Below are 19,819 nucleotides of genomic sequence, written 5' to 3' on the forward strand. Positions count from 1 at the left end.
TATGGAGAATGCTGTAGTATTCGTAGACAGTGAAGTCCATGAATGTGGAACCTACAGATTGGGAAGGCTGACTGCCCACACTGTGTCTTGTTCTACTTTAGAAATTAGAATAGATAGTAGTGAGTAGAACACAGGTTAGTATGTAACACAGCACTACAGTTAAACTATTACTCTCACGTCTTGCCTTAAGGAAAGCACTCTATAGCCCTTCTTTGGCCTGTGTAACTCCCTGGAGTCACTGCCCTTGCTCCTTGGGACATTTATAAAGCATGAGAAGGGTTGCTTGAACACAGGCACTGTGTTGCTACCTCAGTTTCCTCCTGAGACCTCCAGGGTTGATGGAGTGGGTTGCATATACAGGATTGGATTCACAGGAGGAAGGACTGATTCACACTGGGACAGCACAGGCTTTACTGGCTGCTCACAGGAGCAAAGCACTGAAAACTTAGGAATTACTTACTTTAGTCCCTCCCCCACCCCCATGCTATATTTAAGTTCTTTAATTCCAGTCTCTACCCAGAGCGTTTTCCACATTGTTTTCTCTTGGTTTACTTTTAAATTGTAATGACAGAGAATCCAGAACAAAGATAAATGGGGAGCAGTGGGACAGGGACTCTGTTAGGAAGCACAGTACTGACCTTGACTGGTTAAAGTTGGAGAACACCAGGACAAAGCAAAAACCAGAGGAGAAGAAGAAGAAGAAAGCCAGATGGCAAAGATACAGTACAAGTACTTGGGCAAGTACAGTAGGCATAACACAGAAGGAAGGTGTTTTCATGGCACAGAAAACAAACCAGTGGGAAAATTGCAGACAAAGCTTTGGTGAATATGGCCAATGAAAGGCATTGGGTAAGTGATAAACCTGTCAGGGAAGAGAGAGGTGGGACATGACCAGAACTTACATCAGCTAGGTTTGTATAGCTCAAGGGCTCAGTCCAGGCAAGGAACTAATTATTTGTAGTCTGTGTCTACTGAGAGCACAGACTTGTGCCTGATTGTTAGGGGCACCCTAGCCTCTCCTGGTACCTCAGGGAAGTAGCTGCTGGGAAATGGCCTCTCCATCCCTGATTGCTCTGATTGTTTTTGTCTGAAGTTCTCAATATATCATATAGCTGTATATATAGACATAAGATACAGAAACTTTAGTGTATCCTAGTGGTCACTTTATGCAGTAACATTGTTGAACATATGTGATCTGGTATTTAATACGATCCTTTTCTGTCTCTCTAGTACTTTGTATTGCCCCCCAAAATAGAAGAACGCTTCATAGATTTTGGAGTACTGAGTGCTACAGAAGCAAGTAGTATTTTATTTGCAATTATAAACAGCAATCCAATTGAGGTAAAGAAATTGTTTTTATTCTCAATTACACTGAAGATTTCATGTTTGTGTTGCAAGATCATTTTGTGTTTTCTCTTTGAAGCTGGCAATTAAAAGTTGGCACATCATAGGAGATGGCTTATCAATAGAACTCGTAGCTACAGAGAAAGGCAACAGAAGCACAGTGATCGCAAGCCTTCCAGAACTGGAGCGGTCCTCCTTACCGGACCAATCCCCGGTGAGTGGGTCCTCTTACTGATTCGGGTTAGAATGGGTGTTTCCCGCCCCGGTGAAAGAGCAGTGCTGTGTGCCTCACTCAGCAAGTCCCGTGACGTGCTTCCTAGTGGCCATGACTGCTAGATACTGCAGGGGCCTCATGGAGACTGTCTGTTCCACTGAGGTAGGCATGGAGTAGATGATGAGGGCATGGAGGGATTGGAAGGATCTGTACCACACTGTCAGGAGACTGTCTGCAGTGAAGCTATATGCATCGGGTGTACAGATCTGATGGTAGCACAGAGGGTCTCCACACAGGTCTGCGTGGACACAGCTTACCACCAGAATGCTCCCTCCCACTTCAGTAGGACCCTCGAACCTGCACAGCTACTAAATGATGCCATTTTTACTGCTTCAGGTAACATTGGCTTCAGGACACTTTGCAGTGTTCAGAGTCAAACTTACTGCCAAGAAGCTAGAAGGGGTCCATGACGGGGCCATACAGATCACAACCGACTACGAGGTAAGCACATCGGTGGGGTTCATGCCTGTGGGATTTTCGGAAACTTTCTGTTGTTAATGACTGTGCACATTTGATAGGGCGTTTCAGTTTTTGTAGAAGCAGAGAACTACATGTATTTACAGTATACCCCTTTTGTGCCTTTAATACTGACCTTCTCCTCATACTTCCTAACTAACCAGTTTCAGGAAAGTGCCCTTAGCACATTGAGAATCACACTGGTACAAACCTGCCTACAGAAGATCACCACATAACAGGTCCCGACTGGATTTCCTAAGCTGCAGGTCTGACTCTGCACTCATGTTTTGCAGTACTCTGTATAGAGTGTATATTATATTCACCAAGATCCTGATTGCATATATTTCTGGCAGATCTGATCTTTTTTCTTATTTTATATGTTTGATTTTTTTTGATAAAGGGACTGGAACTCACTGCATAGCCTAAGCCAACTGTGAACTAGCAGGCCTCCTACTTGAGCTTCCCAAGCGCTAGAATTAACAGGCGTAGAGCTGCTTGCCTGTCTCAGACCTAAATACTTTTAATTTAACACTTACAGATCTTTGGGCGGTTGAGTACTTCTAAATTCAACAAGTTGCTATCTTTGTCCTCCTGAGTGGTTTCAGCATACACAAATCCAGTGGCAAAATAAACAGAACTGGCTATTCAAATAATAAATGATTAGAGTATATCCAGTTACCTCCAAAAGTGAGGAATTCATACTTAACATTCATATAGAAGTAAGTGCCTTTCAGAATTGAGACAGTTTTTGTTTTTTGGTTTTGTTTTTTTTTTTTTTTTTTTTGGTTTTGGTTTATTTTTTAATGGATGAAAATAAAAATTAAACACAAGGGGCTGGAGATGTGGTTCAGCAGTTAGGAGCACTGGCTGTTCTTCTAGAAGACCAAGGTTCAATTCCCAGCACCTACAAGGTAGCCCATAACTATCTGTAGTTCCAGTTCCAGAGGATCTGGTGTCTCCTCCTGTTCTCTGCAGGCACCGGGCATGAGCATGGTAGGTAGTCAAAGTACCCATGCACATACAGTTATAAAAGAATAAGAATTTGTAAAACTAAACACAAACATTCCCTCACACACTGCATTCATGGCTCACTTGTAATACTAATTAGGAATAAGCTGAAATTCTAAACTCCCAGAATGTTCAATTTGTCTTTAAAACTTGGGTGGAAATCTATTTCTGTCTACCAAAACAATACTGAATTCTATGACTGTAGAAAACCTGGATTTGTATAGATATTATTTAGGAATACAGCTTTCTTTTTTTAATCTATAAAGGGCTTGTATTTTGAAAAGCTGTCTTTATTCCTCCCCCATGACTTGGTTTTAACTGTTTTTAGCAGGTAAATGAGTAGTCACTGGAAATGTATTATTTTTATTTCATAGAAAACCCTGGGCAGATTAAAAAGCTTCCAGGGTGGTTTTAATATTGGTTTTGAGTTATTTTCAGTATACGACACAAAATAAGCTTTATTTTTTAACTCCTAAAACAATGAAGTAATTGTCAGTAGCAAACATCCCAGACTTCTGACGTGATGGTGGTCTGCCTCTTCCCCCACAGATCCTGACCATCCCTGTGAAAGCTGTGATTGCTGTGGGCTCGCTGACCTGCTTCCCCAAGCACATGGTTCTTCCCCCGTCCTTCCCAGTAAGACAGTTCACACTTCTGCTTGCTCATTGTTCTCTGTTGCTTATAGCTCAAATGGCAAAGACATTTCCTGCTTTCATCGGTTGCTATAATGTGAAGCACTGCACCAGGTTCTTAAGAGGATGTAAAGTGGGATGAGAAATAGACCCTCCCTCAGAAAGATCTCCTATGAGAAATGGAAGCAGGAACCTTGATGTGTAAAGCAGAGGATGCAAGTTGCCCTGCAAAGTAAAAGGGGCTTAGGGAGAAAGCATCTTGCAGCCTAACTCAACAAAGCCTGCTTCCAGTAAAGCCTCCACTGTTTGAAAGGAGAAAAAAAAAATGACCTAAAGAAATGTCATATTTTGTATAGTTTTATACGTACAAACACAGTGACCCCTTAAAAAAAAAAAAAAAACATATAAAGATGTTTAATTGGGTTGTAGCAATTTAGAAAACCTGTTTGTTAGGTTACATCCCATTGTCAGAGAGAGAAAAGCAGCTGCACCAGGCACCAGGTGGGCAAGGGCTTCGACAGAGGGCCATTTTTAAAGAGTCCTTTTGGAGTTGGAGAGCCGACTATGCGGATAAGGGCACTTACTGCAGGACTTGGCTGAGCTCCAGCACGTGTATGACAGGATTCACAGCTCTCTGTAACTCCAGTTCCAAGGGATTCCGTGCCTTCTTCTGGCCTCTGAAATCTAGGCACACATATGATGCACATAAACATATGCAAACACTCATACATATAAAATGAAAGCAGGCACTCTTGCTGAAGAAGTTGATATCAATATGTTTCTCTGTACCATCTGAAAACTGCTAGAATCAATTTTTTTCAACTTGATAAGAAATTGTCTAGGCAGGCATCTACAGACAGTTTAAAAATCATCTCCAAACATTTTGTAAATGCTTAAAAAGTGTCTTTATGCTAGGAAAAAAATTCACATAGGTCTTATTCAATAGGAAGAGTTTCTTGATTTCAACAAAGTCCAGCAGAATTGGATGTTTTCCTACATAGAAATATAAATAAATATGTATTCACATAAATAAATTATGGGATTTTACGTACAAAATGATATATGCAATATAAGTACAAAAATCTCTTTTTTGATGGAATCAGTATCTTTTTTTATATATATTTTATTTACATTTCAGATGCCATCCTCTTTCCCCATTTCCCCTCCCTAGAAAACCCCAATCCCATGCCCCCTTTTTGTTTTTATACAATTTTTTAAAATGTTAATCAAAGGCTTTATAAGTTTGGTAATGCTCAATCAGAAGTGTAACCCAATACCCAACCTAGATATATAAACTATCTTTGACTGGTGGAGACACGTGAACATCTGCCTCCATGCCCCCCCTCTCTTTCTCTCTCTCATCACCTAGCTTCTCCTCTCCTTACTCCATCTCTTCCTCTCGGTACTCCTTCCCCCTTAGCTCCTCCTACATGTCACCCTTCCTGTTAAAATAAAACTTTTTTTCTCACAATACAATTAGAGCATACTTATTCCTAATTGTACCAGTGAGGTACAAGATAGTCCTAATACCCAGTCCATCATTTTGTTGACTAACCAGAACCTCTGTCATCTCTCCTAACTAAAACACTTAGTTTTGAACCTGGCTTTTTTCTTGGCTTTAGAATGAATGTCAGCTGAAAACCATCCACTCAGATCTTTTCTCTCAAAGTAAATAGCCAGGATTGGCTATGAAACTATAGGTCTTCAACCCCGTCAGAAATCCAGAATGACTGAGTTAACTGAAATTATGGGAAGCACTAAACATAGCTTCTAAGACTTAGCCAATTTATAGAGACCGCTAAACACCTGGAAAGCCCCTATACTACCGAACGTTGGAGCATCAAATCTTCAGCCTTCTGGCCCAGAATCATCTGACAGACCTCAGTGATGCAGAATTATTAAGGGCTGCTTACTCTGTCTAGGCAGATGTAATCGTCGATTATTCTGCAAGTGTGTCCTTTTCTGGACAATAATTTGTCTGTAGGTGGAAAGAGACAATTCTTGCCTATTGACTGTCACCGCACAACTGAAGTATCTCCAAGGATGCTCAATTTCTTCTTAGAATCCACGACAGGAAGCTGTCAGGAGCAGACAGGTCTCTAATCAAAATGAACATTAATATATAAATATTTGTAACGTCAATTCTATGGACTTCTGACGTTTTGAAAACCAACTATCCATGTAAGGTAACCTGGACTGTTGACTGTTAACTCCTCTCAGCTATTTCTAAATAAAATAGAAAACACCCTAACAATAAACTCAAAGCCATGAATTTGCTATAGTCCCTTAACTCACAGGCTAACCGTCCTAAATCAGTTAAAAAAGTTAAAGAAGGACTGGGCCTAAGCCTTGTATTTCTAAATGTGTTATACAGGCACAATGCCTATGAGAGTAACAATATTCATCTCACTTTTATATCAATAAGAAGCTCGTACCAATGAAAACCTTAAATTTGAAATCAAAGTAAATTTTGTATCATTTAAGAAATTATATCTTCATCTTGATATTAATTATACAGATTTCTACCAATAGGTTATGGCTATGCAATAAGTCCTAGCTAGTCCTCCCTGTTCTAACAAAACCACTACTTTTCCCTAAAGACAGCCCAATATTAACCACCTCAGTCCCCAAGCCCAGGGAATAGGAGCGCTGACTCTTCTTTAACTTCTTCAAGCTGATTACAGGCATTGAGATATTAGAAGAGGGGTGGGGGTGGGGGGGGAGAGTAAATTGATAAGCCTCTGACGCTGTGTCTTCACTGCATCCAGATGGAATTCCAGGACATCGGAGGTTTGGGCAGGTCTGCTCAGTATGCTTGCTTGATGAGTAGATACACCAAGGCTGTGTATTCTGCAATATACAATTCTCAGAACAAGTTTTAGTATCAAAAAAAAAAAATTTTTTTTTCCTAGAGGGCTGACATTTTTTAAAGATGTTGGTTCTAACAACTTTTCTTTTTTTCCCCCTTTTTAAAATTGGTTGTAATATTTACATTTCAAATTTTATCCCCTTATCCCATTCCCCCTACCACCCAGGAACCCCTCATCTCATCCCCCCTCCTTATGCTTCTATGAGGGTGTGATTTTCCAGTTTCTATGATGCTGTTTCCATTAACATAAACTGCCTCCTAAATTTCTAAATCCTTTCCTTTGTGTTATTAAGTCTCCTATTTTTTCTTTCTTTTTTTTTTTTGTTTTTTTTTCTCCTTTTTTCCCTTTTCATCTTTTTTTTAAAAAATTGGGTATTATATTTACCTTTCATATTTTATCCCCTTACCCCACTTCCTCCCACCACCCAGAAACCTCCTATCCCATCCCCCTTCCTCATGCTTTTATGAGGTAGTGCTCGCACCTACCCCTCCACTACCCCCTCCCCACCCTCACATTTCCCCCTCACTCTGTGTTCGTTTTTTTATGGGACCAAGAAACTCCTCTCCCACCTATGCCCGACAAGGCCATCCTCCCCTACATATACCACTGGAGTCATGGGTCCCTCCCTATGTGCTCCCAGGCTGGTGGTTTAGACCCTGGGGGGGCTCTGGTTGTTTGGTATTGTTGCTTGATGGAATCAGTATCTTTTTAGTTATTTTTAAAATTTAAATATGATTAAGATGTTTTCAGTTGATCTGGGGTAGGTGGCTCTGCAGGTAAAGGTGCTTGCCACCAAGCCTGATACTTGAGTTCACCAGGACTCACATGAGGGAAGGAGAGAAGCAACTCATGAGTTATTCTCTGCACTGGTGCATGAGCTCACCACCATACACACACAAGTAAATACTGTATTTTTTTAATTTTAAAGAATAAAAAAGTCTGTATTTAGGTTACTAAGTAAAGGAAATACAAAAATCCAAATATTTCTTGACTACTGTAGACAGTAGTAGTTTCATGTGTAATTCTAGAACGCTTGCAACAATTCCTTTATAGTTTGATGGTTTTTTATAAGTTGATCTCGCTAGGAAAGGAATGAGACACCTTTTATCTCCAGTGACTCGATATTAGTAGGTGATGTAATGTGAGGGAGGTGGTGGAGAGAGTGTACAGGCAAAAGGTATTTCACAGGAATCAACTCCTCGAGTGTCCCAATGAGGTCAACACATTGAAGCAACTGTAAGAAAGACATAGCCAGAGGACTCACTGTGCCTCAGAGTTTGAACCTTGAGAGAAGAAATATCAAAGGTGCTGGCTTTTTGAAGAAGAGTCAGGGTACATTGGGCAGAGGTAGGAATGTAGAAAGGGAATCTTCTTGGGGTGGAGGTCCAGTGTGTGGATGTGGATGCCAGATTTAACAAAGCCTAATTCAAGATGGTGCCCCTTTCAATACAAAATTGTAATAAGTTTAACATATTTTAGTTGGTCTATAATTGACCCTCTGCCTTCCTGTATTGCACTGTGTCCTGGCTGTGTACTACACCCATGCTGTATCATTCATGCATAAGAGCCTTCTTCCTCAGTCACCATTAGTATACCAGTCTCCTCACTTCTGCTAGGGAGCAGTATGTCAGAAAACATTTCAAAAAGCTTATAGTTGAATATTTGAGAAAAGGGATTTTATTATCTTTAATCTTCATGTGGCCTAAGGACAGGCCAGCAGGAGTTCTGCTGACTATAGAAATGACACGGTGCTGCAGCTGCCACTGTAACTCTCCTTCCTCCAGCCTTATGGCCACACCCGGGGTCTTGCCAGGAAGAAGGATGTCATTTATCTGTTTTCTGGGACTAAATATTAGAAAAGCACATTTCTCATTTGAGAAAATTCTTTTAACTGGCTAGGAATCACATGTACAAAAAACATAATTCTGTATTAAATCAGAAAGTTTACGAAAGTGAAGAAAGCTTGTAATTTAAGGATAATTTGAATCTTTTTTAAATTAAAGATTTACTAATTTGATACTTTCTAGAAAAATGAAGCTGGTACCTGGTAAGAACAAACACTGATGAAGTGTTTAATCTGTGGGGCTGGAGAGTCAGCTCAGCAGTTAAGAGGAGTTACAGCTTTTGCAGAAAGGATAATTCAGTTCCCAGCACCCACATGGCAGCTTACTGCCATCTGTAACCAGTTCCTAACGCTGGCCTCTTTGGGCACCAGGCACACACGTAGTGCACTTTACATATGTGCAGCCAAAACATTCATACACAAAAAAGTAAAAATAAGTAAATCTTTTTTAAAATCTAATTTGTATGCTGTTTCGTAAGATTCTTTGATAACTTACTTAGTGTGCGTTTTTACTTCTAATTACTATTTTCTGAGAAAAGGACTGTCCTCTGGTCTCGATCACCCACATGCTGACAGCACAGGCATGTACCCCCATGCCAGCTGATAGCCTCCATTATTTAAAGCTCCCTCTGTGCCTTCTTGGATACTTAGTGTGTCAACACAAAATAAATTTTCATTAATTCATTATAGTACTTCTATAACATATACAACAGCAACAACTGTACTATGATCTCAATTCTTCAGACTTGGTGTTTCTCATTTGAATGAGGGGATGGATTTTTGGGTCAATTATAAATTTAAAAGGTTATCAATTGATGAAAATTCTGAATTTGTTTTTTCTTCTTTCAGGGGAAAATAGTTCATCAGAGCTTAAATATTATGAATTCCTTCTCACAGAAGGTGAAGATACAGCAAATAAGGTCTTTGTCAGAAGACATACGATTCTACTACAAACGATTACGGGGTAACAGGGAAGACTTGGAGCCAGGGAAAAAGTCAAAGGTCTGTTAAACCTGGGAATTCCCAGCTGTCAGCACTCTGTGACTGGCCGGCCATCTGTGCCTTCAGGACTCATAGTCATCCTGTGCTTCTTTACAGATTGCAAACATTTATTTTGATCCTGGGCTACAGTGTGGGGATCACTGCTATATCGGCTTGCCCTTCCTATCCAAATGTAAGTCTTCCATCCCGTCGCACCTTCACTTTCCTGCCTCAGAACTCACTGGAAGGGGTACTGGCAAGTGGCTTAGGCTGAGTTTATTCTGACTTGTGCTTCCTCTTTTAGCTGAACCCAAAGTGCAGCCTGGGGTGGCCATGCAGGAAGACTTGTGGGATGCTGACTGGGACTCACATCAGAGCTTGTTCAAAGCTTGGATGGGAATAAAGGAGAATGCAGGACATAGGTAGGAGCTTCTGCTTTATTCAAGTATTTTAGCAGTGTAGTCACAGGGTATCTCTGTTGTTACTGCCTTGTAAGTGTTACTATATTTTTATATTGTCTTATTTTACTTTACAGTTGGAATAATGTCACATTGTCACTGTTAGCATGAGTTTCTAAGAAATACACTCCCATGTCCTCTTTTCTCCAGTGCATGAGGTCTGTCTTTAAAAATCAGAGAAACTACTTGAAATCGTCCTTCTATATAGTGACTTCCATATCCACCTTAGACACAGTGTTATTCATGAGAAGAAAAATGTGTCTGTCACTGGCCTCTCCAGAAGGCAAGTTAGGCTTACTCTCAACAGGAGACCAAACTTATTTGTTCCTACGGAAAAAAACTACTTCCTTCTTCTTCAAGTGCTGGTCTGTTGCCAGGGGGAAACAGGGCCCCTTCAGTGGCCTCCTCACTACGTCTTTGGTGGGTTGAAATATGCTACTAGAAAACCAGTTCTGTACCTGGACTCAAACATCCCAATGTAATGTTGGTATTACAGTGGCCTGGCCCTTTCACACACAGTAGAAAAGAACTTTTCCAGAAACAGGAACACTGACAAGTAATAAGTACTTTTCTCACTTGGCTGACTTGATATAAATTTGTCAGAGTTGAAGTATTCTACTATAAGAGTAGTATGAAGTTTTAAACTATTAACTACTTTTTCATTAACTTGGGTTTTGCATACAAAGGATGGGTCTCACTGACATCTTCATGTGCATTTGAGTACACTTTGTTCTTCCTGTTCCTCTGCCCCCTTGCTGGTCCCTTTCTTCCCTTAGAAGGATCTCCTGCTTTTTTCTCATGATGTGCTTTCCATTACCTCCTCTTAGTCTCCTCTTCCCTTCCTTGAGACCTCTCCTGATTTCCTCTTCACTCTTGGCTGTTTTAGATAGTGTTATTGAATTGATACTTTTAAATATCTTTGAGGACTAGGCTGTTGATGTAGTTCAGTGGTAGGGAGTGTGCCTAGCACACAAAGGCTTGGTTCAATCCTTAGTACTACCAAGAAAAACAGTTTGGAAGATGTGCATGCATTTTCATGATGCTGCTGGAACTAAAGCTTTACATGCTGCGTACAGAGCTATAGCACAGATTATTTTAATGTTGACAGTTTTCTGTGCCAAATTAGAGACACATGCTATATCATTGAGCGCTTAATAAAGCTGCATGTCCAGTCGTAAGTATGACATCTCTTTCACTCCTCTAAGACTCAAGGAACATGACCAAAGACATGCAAAGAACAGACAAGGCAGGGGAAATGGAGGTAGTAGTGAACTACTTGTGGACGTGACATAACTTCTGCACTCTTAGCTCATGGCTGGGATCACCTGTACAAGTTCTCCATAGGACCAGGCCTGTCAGCACCCTATTGTGGAGTAGGATGGGGCTCCATGAGGATTTATGTACAGATAGTGGATGATGTTGGGGAGAGACATGTTTGCCAGTAGTGTAGCCCCTAGCAAGGTAGACAAACAAACGCCCAGTCCCACACTCCTGTAAACTACCCTAGTGAGACTCATTGGGTTACAAAAAGAAAAGAAAGAAAGTGGGGTCTCGGCCAAGACAGGGTAATGAAGAGTGAAAGTTGGAAGACATAGATCAAGTACATGTATGAAAGTAAACCAATCTCATCATTGTGCAGTAGTAACATTTTAAAGTTTAACAGATAAAATCTTGGTAAAATAGAATAAATAAGCTTTTTGTTTAAGAACCAGGAAAAAAAAAACTTAAGTATGGTTTCTTATATTTAGAAAACTCAAATGTTTCATTTTTTACACTGACGTAGAAATTGTGTTTCTAGGTTGACTGCTATGTTTGAAGTAAATACAGATCTTCAAAAAAATATCATATCAAAAATCAGTGCAGAGCTCTCCTGGCCTTCAGTCCTCAGCTCGCCCCGGCTTGTGAAGTTTCCACTCACTAACACAAACTGCTCCTCAGTAAGTGCTCAGATGATTGGGGGGGGGGGGTAAGAGACATGCGCGGTAACTCCTCCGGGGGGGGGGGGGGAGCTCCTCCAATGCATCTTGACTTTGCTTTAAGGAAGAAGAGATTCGCTTAGAAAACCCTGCAGACGTCCCTGTCTACGTCCAGTTCATCCCACTGGCTTTGTATTCCAACCCCTCCATCTTTGCAGATAAGTTAGTCTCAAGGTAAGCATTCCTTAGATGGCCAAGGGGTAAACTTAAGAGTCTGGCTTTGTGGCTCAACTTGCCGAAAGTTTTGAATTGAACATCAAGAAAAGCTTTCAACAGAATGTAAATAGGGAGCTCCCATTTAACAGATTTGTAAAGGAATAATAGACAAAGCAATTCCACTATTTCTGTTTTAAAAGTGAACAAGGTATTAACTAGAACTGATAGCCTTTAGCCTTTTAAATAGTATTAATGTGGTATAATGCTACTGGTCCCAAGACCTGCCAAAAGATAAATTTGCAAATAAAAGCTCAAGCTCGGCCATCCTCCAATCCCTAGTTGGGATGTTTATGAAGATGAACATGCGTTTTTTTTATTTTAGGTTTAACTTGAGTAAGGTGGCCAAGCTAGATTTGCGAACACTTGAATTCCAAGTCTACAGGAACAGTGTAAGTACAACCCCCACATCATTTACTCTGCTAGGATGGGAAGGACACCTACGGGCTGCCCTTAGCCTGGCTGAAGGCAGCTATTGCAGTCCAGGAATTGACTTAGAGGCAGAGTCGGGGGTTGCAGATACACGGGGCACGCTAGACGGTTCCACTTTGTGGGTATTAACCTTATAGTCAGCAGTCAGCCCACAACAGCTCAGCATAATGCCACCCAGAAAGTCTGACACTGTACATGAAGTATGCTAATGCGACATTTTATTTTTAAGCATTAAAAGATTGAGCTGAATCCTTTAATCGTTCTTGCTGTATGCTTCCTAATAAAATTATAAAACCTGTGAATTTGAGACCAATAACTGGCTATATTCATACCTGGCACAATTTATACCTGGCACAGCTGGATGTGTGTGTGTTTACCTCAATAGATAATGTTGACTTTAAAAACATATAATAAGTTGATTTGTTCTGGGAATGAAAGTGTCCTCTATTATTCAGGTAAGTGACTACTAGCCACTCATTATTGTATCAGGCCTTGATGTGAAGGGTGCATGTCAGCTATAGGGAGGTTTAACAGGAGCCAAACCCCTGCAGGCTGCCTGGGGTCTTCTGCTTCGTTGACTTTGTGCCTTATTCAGATGAGAATGTTTGTCCGTCCTGTTTGGACCACATAGTGCTATGTAAGAAGTCTCCCCAGCCTTGTCCAGACAGCTGCTTTGTAATTCTTCATCTCTACCACAGCTGCAGCAGAGGCTAGGACACAGATAGCAGTTCAGACACTCACTCTTGATTCCCATGCCTTTCTCTTGGGATCTTACCTTGCTCCTCCCATCCATAAGTGTCATTGTAGCAAGCGCTGGAAGCCATTGAGAATGTTTAGTTACTAGAACTTGGTTTCTTCTATCTTGATAGGGAAAATACAGAAGTAAATGGGCTGATGATCTCATACAGTAGCATTTGCAAGACACAGGACACTGGACTAGACTCTAGAGGACAGCTAGATGAGGAGAACCGCTGGACCTCAGGAGGTTTCCAAAGAAGAACTTCTCAGTGTGAATCTTTAATTGCTGAGAGTCCTTTAAACATGCTTCCTTTTCCATCATATCCAGTTCTAGAGAGGCATGAATTCATGTTGAAATTTAATAAATTATGTTTGCTGTTGTTCAAAGACATTTTCTTTTCATTATAAATGCAGACTGGGGAGCAAACATTGGTGACAAGGGAGGTTTAGCACCATAGTCTTGGTTCACACCTAACAACTGGCTGTGTCAGTGCCCACTGCTCCTCTGATCAGTAGTACAAACAGCATTCTTAAAAAAGCAAATGCATCTGTCTATCTTACTACAGAAAGGATTTCTGAGATTACCCAGGCGTCCTTTGGTCAGTCTACCTGACCCTTAAGAGCCTACCACTGCACAAGTGTGGAGCACATTAGTGCTGTTTCAGGGCATCATACTATCACGGAAGTTACGTAAGCTAGTACTTTGGAATACATAGTCTTTCGTTGTGATCATAAATAGGGCCAGCATGATGGCACACACTTAATCCCAGTTATCCTAGTAGGTTGTTGATAGAGAACAGTGTGATTTGTAAAAGAAAACATTTTACTTCATCAAGTCCATATGGTACATTATGTTTGTCGATTCACGCTAACACAAGCAGATAGATCTGTGTACACTAACCCAGTCATGCCAAAGAAGTAGAGAATGGCACACAATTCACTCTTTGACATGTTGTCAGGATCATGACAACCCTTCCCCCAGAGTGTTTAAACTTAGTCTTCTTTAAAAAACAGAATACTGTGTCTTTGTGTTGAAACAGTGTTTTTTAACATAAAAACAAAACAACTCTGAACCATTTTTAAACTGGTCATAAAGGCTTATTTTAAATTTCAGATTAAGTTATATCTTAAATCAAATGTCTACAAAGCAATAATTAGGTACTTAGTTGCATAAGTCAACAGCATACATTGACTTCATTTTGGAGGTGCTTTCTCCACTTCCTGCACAGGGCTCCCTACCCAGGCTGCAGTATCAGTAGGACTCAGGGTGCTCATTGTCAGTCTGCCTGCCTTCCAGTCATGAGTACTGGCTTAGAGTGATGTTTCGAGCTATTTGTCTTGGATCTGTGTCCTTTTGTATATGTGAATTGTATTTCAAATTTAAAAACACACACGTACATGTTAAAAAATAGTCTGTATACAAATATAGAATGCATACTACAAACTCGAAGGCTTTGTAACTGGGAAATAAAGTCTTTATTTCAACAAAGTTTTTTAACTTACCACAGACCATGAATGTTCCTTACTGGCTCCCCAGCTCTCAGTGCCAGTGTCTAAGGCATGAAGGATAAACTCGTCTATATGATCAAGTTGAGAGGCTATATATACTAGGCCTAGAGGGGGTCAGGGACAAATGGTTTTCCCAGAAACCATATTAATGACTCCTGTTTGTTTATACAATAATTCAAGGCTCATCCACTGCAAAGTCCAACAGGATTTACAGAGGGTCTCTCTCGGCATTTCATTTTAAACCTCATTTTAAAACCTGGAGAAAAGAAATCTGTCAAAGTAAAGTTCACTCCACTCCACAACAGAACTGTTTCTTCCCTGATCATAGTCAGGTAGGTTCTAGATGTGAGTGTGTGTTGGTTCTCAGTGCTTACCTCACAGTCCTCCTGTCGTGCAAACCATGAGTAGTGTCCTTTTACCACGTGAGACTTAAAATGAAAAATGTGTGCTCTGTACAGTTTTGCATTTTCATCCTTAAAGTCAACATATTAATAATGTCTTTGTGGTTGTTTATACAATGTTAGAACTGGTGTATCAAAAGATATGCAAAATCAATTGGAGACAATCTGTAATTGTTATTTTTCATAGAAACAACCTGACTGTGATGGATGCTGTGATGGTCCAAGGTCAAGGGACAATGGAGAACTTGAGGGTGGCAGGCAAGCTTCCTGGCCCAGGAAGCTCCTTACGCTTCAAAGTCACAGAGGCACTGTTAAAGGATTGCATAGACCGTGAGTGTCGTGCTTGGGAAGGGCCAGCTTTCAGCACTGCTTTCAACCATCAAGGATACCAGAAGCAGGATAGTGTTCCATATGTGCATATGTCTGCTTCTAGGCATGATGTGTATGATGAGAAGAGAGTCCCTTGTCTTACATCAGAGTTGTTTGACTTGGCCCTTTTGCAGTTTTATTCTGAGTGTGAGAAGTAAAACATGCTCTTTTTACTATGGCAGATCAAAGCACAACAGGGAAAGGCACTCTGTAAGCCTAGGATGTGGGAGGCTGAAGCAAGGGGTCATTAGTTCTAGGCCAACCTAAACGTAATGAGTTCAGACCCAGTCAGAAGTACATACAGAGACTTTACTACCCCAGAATAAATATATGAAACCAATTAATTATAAATAAAGTGACAGGTCCCAGTGGATTGTTTCCAGATGAAACCTGAGGAATGACTAGTCTTTTTGGCATGTGGGGTTGATTCATAATGTCCAGCATACAGACACTCACAGCATGTACCTTGTTCACACTGGAAGTATATGATAGCAAGATTTCTTCATATTTGTGATTTCCCCCTCATCCCCCTTTAGGTTTGAAACTACGAGAACCAAATTTCACATTGAAAAGAACATTCAAAGTAGAGAATACGGGACAACTTGAGATCCGTGTTGAAACCATTGAGATCAGTGGATATGCGTGTGAGGGATATGGTTTTAAAGTGGTTAACTGTCAAGAGTTTGCACTGAGTGCCAACGCCTCCAGAGACATAGTCATATTGTGAGTATATTCTTGTCTGGTTCACCAGAGCTGAGCTTTCCACTGCTGTTAAAGTCATTTCCAGACTTAAAGGGTCTTTATCAGGGGCTACAGGGACGGCTCATCAGTTAGGAGCACTGGCTGCTCCTCCAGAGGAGCTGGGTTTGCTTCTCTGTACCCACATAGTGGCCAGCAACCTTCTGTAACTCCTGTTCCTGAAGGAATCTGTCCCCTTCTGGTCACTGCAGGGACTGAATGTGGTCTACAGACAGACAGACATGCAGGCAAAATACCCAGACACGTGGAAATAAGTAAATATTTTTAAAAAGTCTATCACAAATGTATTTATTTTATTTTTTCCTACCTAACTTCAGCCAAAATATCTATTTCATGTCTTGTTTCCAGCATTATAAAACTTCCTCTGCCCTTAAATTGGCTCAGATAATGGTGAAACTACTTCTTTAGAAACCAGTTTCAATATTTTTTCTAAGGTTGTAAAGCATAAGATGCTAGTATGATTTGGAAGTATCTCAGCCACAGAGCAGAGACCTACCTGTGCCTCACATTTGTCCAAGATGGAAGCTTTACCAGAGACAGCCTCTGTGCCCTCAGTGTCAGGCACAGCTATTGTAGTGGTTATGATGGACCTCTGCCCCTTGATTAAACAACAGTTCTGTGACCTTGTGTGGCTGTTAGTCAGCACTGTTGTTTACATTGCTCCATGCCCAGCATAACACGTGCCACCTAAATGCCCTGGGAGGAAGGAGGCACCATTCTTCATGATGTGTACAGCTAATAACAAAAGGAATCCCAAGTGACTACAAGTATACAGGAGGTGACAGTGCAACACTACAGGTGCACCGTCAGTACGAATACATTCTAGGTTTAACAAAAAACCAAAAAACAAAAAAAATGATAGGACAGAGAAGAAGTCTGTGCATCAGTTTGAAAATGAACCTGACTGCTGTTCTTGCTTCTTAGGTTTACTCCAGATTTCACAGCCTCCAGAGTTATTCGGGAGCTGAAGTTTGTGACGAGCAGTGGATCCGAGTTTGTGTTTGTGTTGAATGCCTCTCTTCCTTACCACATGTTAGCAGCCTGTGCAGAAGCCCTCCCTAGACCCAACTGGGAACTGGCACTCTACATCATCATCTCAGGGGTCATGAGGTACAGTGTGCTCCTCCTCAACCAACCAGGGCTGGCTCTTACTCACCACGGAGTGCCACTCGCTCTCCTCACAGATGGCAGATCCCAGCAGACACAGCACACACCCCTGACTCTGTCAGGCTTGTGTATTTGGGTGGCATAGATAGTAAAGTCTTACTACCTTTGTAAGTTGTTTAACAAATGAGGTCTATGCTATTTCATAAGAAAGCAAGCACAAAATACTAGGTATAGTTGCCTTAGCAACATAGAACACAGTAGAAATATTTCTGAAGACTTCGAATCCTTATCTATCAGTTTATTTCCTTATGTATTTTAGAGACTCAAATATACTTCCAATAAGTTATCTATAGCTGCCCACACATCCTTAAGGGAAAGAGAGGTGAACCTCCATCTAGTTCCTCTCGCTAAGGAAAGCTTAGCCTGCAGGTGTCTCCTCTGACACACAGTATTGTCTTCACACACAGCTTCTCTGTAGGGTTGTGAACTTTTAAAGCTGGTGTGCAGAGGCTAGAGAGATAGATGGCTCAGTGGTTAAGAAGGGGCACTAGTGCTCCTCCAGAGGACCCGGGTTCAATTCACAGCACCCGCATGGCAGTTAACAACCACCTGTAACTCCAGCTCCAGGAGAGCTGATCCCCTTTTATGGCTGCCATTGGTACTACATGCATGTAGTACACTAGCATGCATGCAGCCTAAACACCGAATACATAAAATTGGTCTGTAAACTCTGAGCTATGATGCTTTATTTTTGTCTTTTCTTTAAAATGTGTTACAAACAATTTGGGGTTTTTACATCATGCTGTAATTATCAAGAAACCTGTGATAACCAAACGTTATTCTTGTTTTGGCAAAGAGTGCTAACCTGCCCCTCTCCTCCACAGTGCACTGTTTCTCCTGGTCATTGGAACGGCCTATTTGGAAGCTCAAGGAATTTGGGAGCCGTTTCGAAGGCGACTCTCTTTTGAAGCATCAAACCCACCCTTTGATGTGGGAAAGCCATTTGATCTCAGGAGAATCGTTGGTATTTCATCTGAAGGAAAGTATGTTCATATACTGAAAGTCCACTTTTTAGTTCACATAGACTTGGCTGATGTAATTACAAGAAATGAAATTTATCTTTAGTCTAGAGTTTTTTAAAAGACTATTCTGGTGCTCAGTTACTGAGAACTCATGAGATTTTTTTTATCAGGGACAAGATATGCTTAGTTATTAGTTAGAGCACTAACCTGACTTATGGCTGTCAGAGGTAATACACTATAGAAGGTATGGCTCCTCACCCCTTCCTATTTCTGTTCCTAGTTTCTCTTTGTGATGGCTTTACAAATGAATTTTTTTTCTTAGTATTAGGTTGGAAATTGCTGCTTACTGATTTTCAATTGATCCATTTTTCAGCTTGAACACACTGGGCTGCGAACACAGTCATGGTAGGGGTTTCTACAGTAACTCATCATCCCGGCCTGGTACAGGCAGTCACAGACAGTGTGGTACATCAGTCCACCCACACAGCAGCCACGGCAGCAAAACTTCAGCTGACGTGGATAACGTCAGAACCAGAAACAGTTCAAGTATGTCAAGCAGGACTTCTCCACAAGCAGCCGCCTCACAGTCTACAAGCAAAACAAGCCCCCTAGTCTCAGAGACAGCTGCAGCAACCCAGGGTCACACAGCAAGCAGGAAGTCCAAAGGGGCAAAGCAGGGCCAGCACAGCAACCAGCACCATAGCCACAGCCCACTGGAGCAGCACTCACAGCCTCCACCACCAGTGCCTCAGCATCAGGAGCCACCACCTGAAAGGCTGTCTCCTGCCCCTCTCACACACCCTTCCCACCCCGAGCGAGCCAGCACCACACGGCACAGCTCAGAGGACTCCGATATCACCAGTCTCATAGAAGCCATGGACAAAGACTTCGACCACCACGACTCCCCACCCCTAGATGTGTTTACAGATCAGCCTCCATCACCGTTGTCAAAAACCAAAGGTAATCCTGTCCTCCCCCTCAGAAGGACAGGACATGTGATCAAGGAGCAATCGGAATCACAGGCAGTATAAGCAGCAACTTAGCAGTTGTTTGGTAGCTCAGACCCATCTCCTAGTGAAGCAATGACCTCTCTGTATCACAGTACAGAAGCAACTGCTCGTCACGAAATAGAGCTGTGTTCTTCACTTGCTTCTCCAGATCAGAAATCTGTTGAATGGCACCTCTTGCTATTCTTTTGGCTGCCAGTGATAACTGTGTTACAGTCGTTGTTAAAAGTGATTTTGAGGCCAGGCAGTGCTAGCACTCCTAGCACTCAGGCAGAGGCAGGAGGATCTCTGAGTTCAAGATCTGCCTGGTCTACAAAGCAAGTTCCAAGACAACCAGGGATACACAGAAATACCTTGTCTCAAAAAACAAAAAGATTTTGAAAACAGGGCTAAAACCAAAACCATCTACCTTTTAACTCA

The 19,819-nt window shown here is 41.4% G+C and overlaps 1 protein-coding gene across 1 annotated transcript in view; it reads left to right on the forward strand.

Annotated features, from left to right (window-relative positions):
• The window catches only part of Tmem131 (transmembrane protein 131), a 151,734-nt gene that overhangs the window by 116,578 nt on the left and 15,337 nt on the right, over nucleotides 1-19,819 (forward strand). Inside the window, exons 16-31 of the mRNA XM_034521541.2 lie at nucleotides 1,231-1,341; nucleotides 1,424-1,558; nucleotides 1,955-2,059; nucleotides 3,632-3,718; nucleotides 9,277-9,429; nucleotides 9,526-9,601; nucleotides 9,713-9,830; nucleotides 11,665-11,803; nucleotides 11,907-12,016; nucleotides 12,381-12,447; nucleotides 14,915-15,066; nucleotides 15,323-15,465; nucleotides 16,041-16,227; nucleotides 17,188-17,373; nucleotides 18,255-18,413; nucleotides 18,766-19,352. Of these exons, the coding sequence (XP_034377432.1) occupies nucleotides 1,231-1,341; nucleotides 1,424-1,558; nucleotides 1,955-2,059; nucleotides 3,632-3,718; nucleotides 9,277-9,429; nucleotides 9,526-9,601; nucleotides 9,713-9,830; nucleotides 11,665-11,803; nucleotides 11,907-12,016; nucleotides 12,381-12,447; nucleotides 14,915-15,066; nucleotides 15,323-15,465; nucleotides 16,041-16,227; nucleotides 17,188-17,373; nucleotides 18,255-18,413; nucleotides 18,766-19,352 (2,515 nt within the window). The remainder of the gene's footprint in view (nucleotides 1-1,230; nucleotides 1,342-1,423; nucleotides 1,559-1,954; nucleotides 2,060-3,631; nucleotides 3,719-9,276; nucleotides 9,430-9,525; nucleotides 9,602-9,712; nucleotides 9,831-11,664; nucleotides 11,804-11,906; nucleotides 12,017-12,380; nucleotides 12,448-14,914; nucleotides 15,067-15,322; nucleotides 15,466-16,040; nucleotides 16,228-17,187; nucleotides 17,374-18,254; nucleotides 18,414-18,765; nucleotides 19,353-19,819) is intronic.

Source organism: Arvicanthis niloticus, chromosome 17 (assembly GCF_011762505.2).
Source record: "Arvicanthis niloticus isolate mArvNil1 chromosome 17, mArvNil1.pat.X, whole genome shotgun sequence".
NCBI lineage: Eukaryota > Metazoa > Chordata > Mammalia > Rodentia > Muridae > Arvicanthis > Arvicanthis niloticus.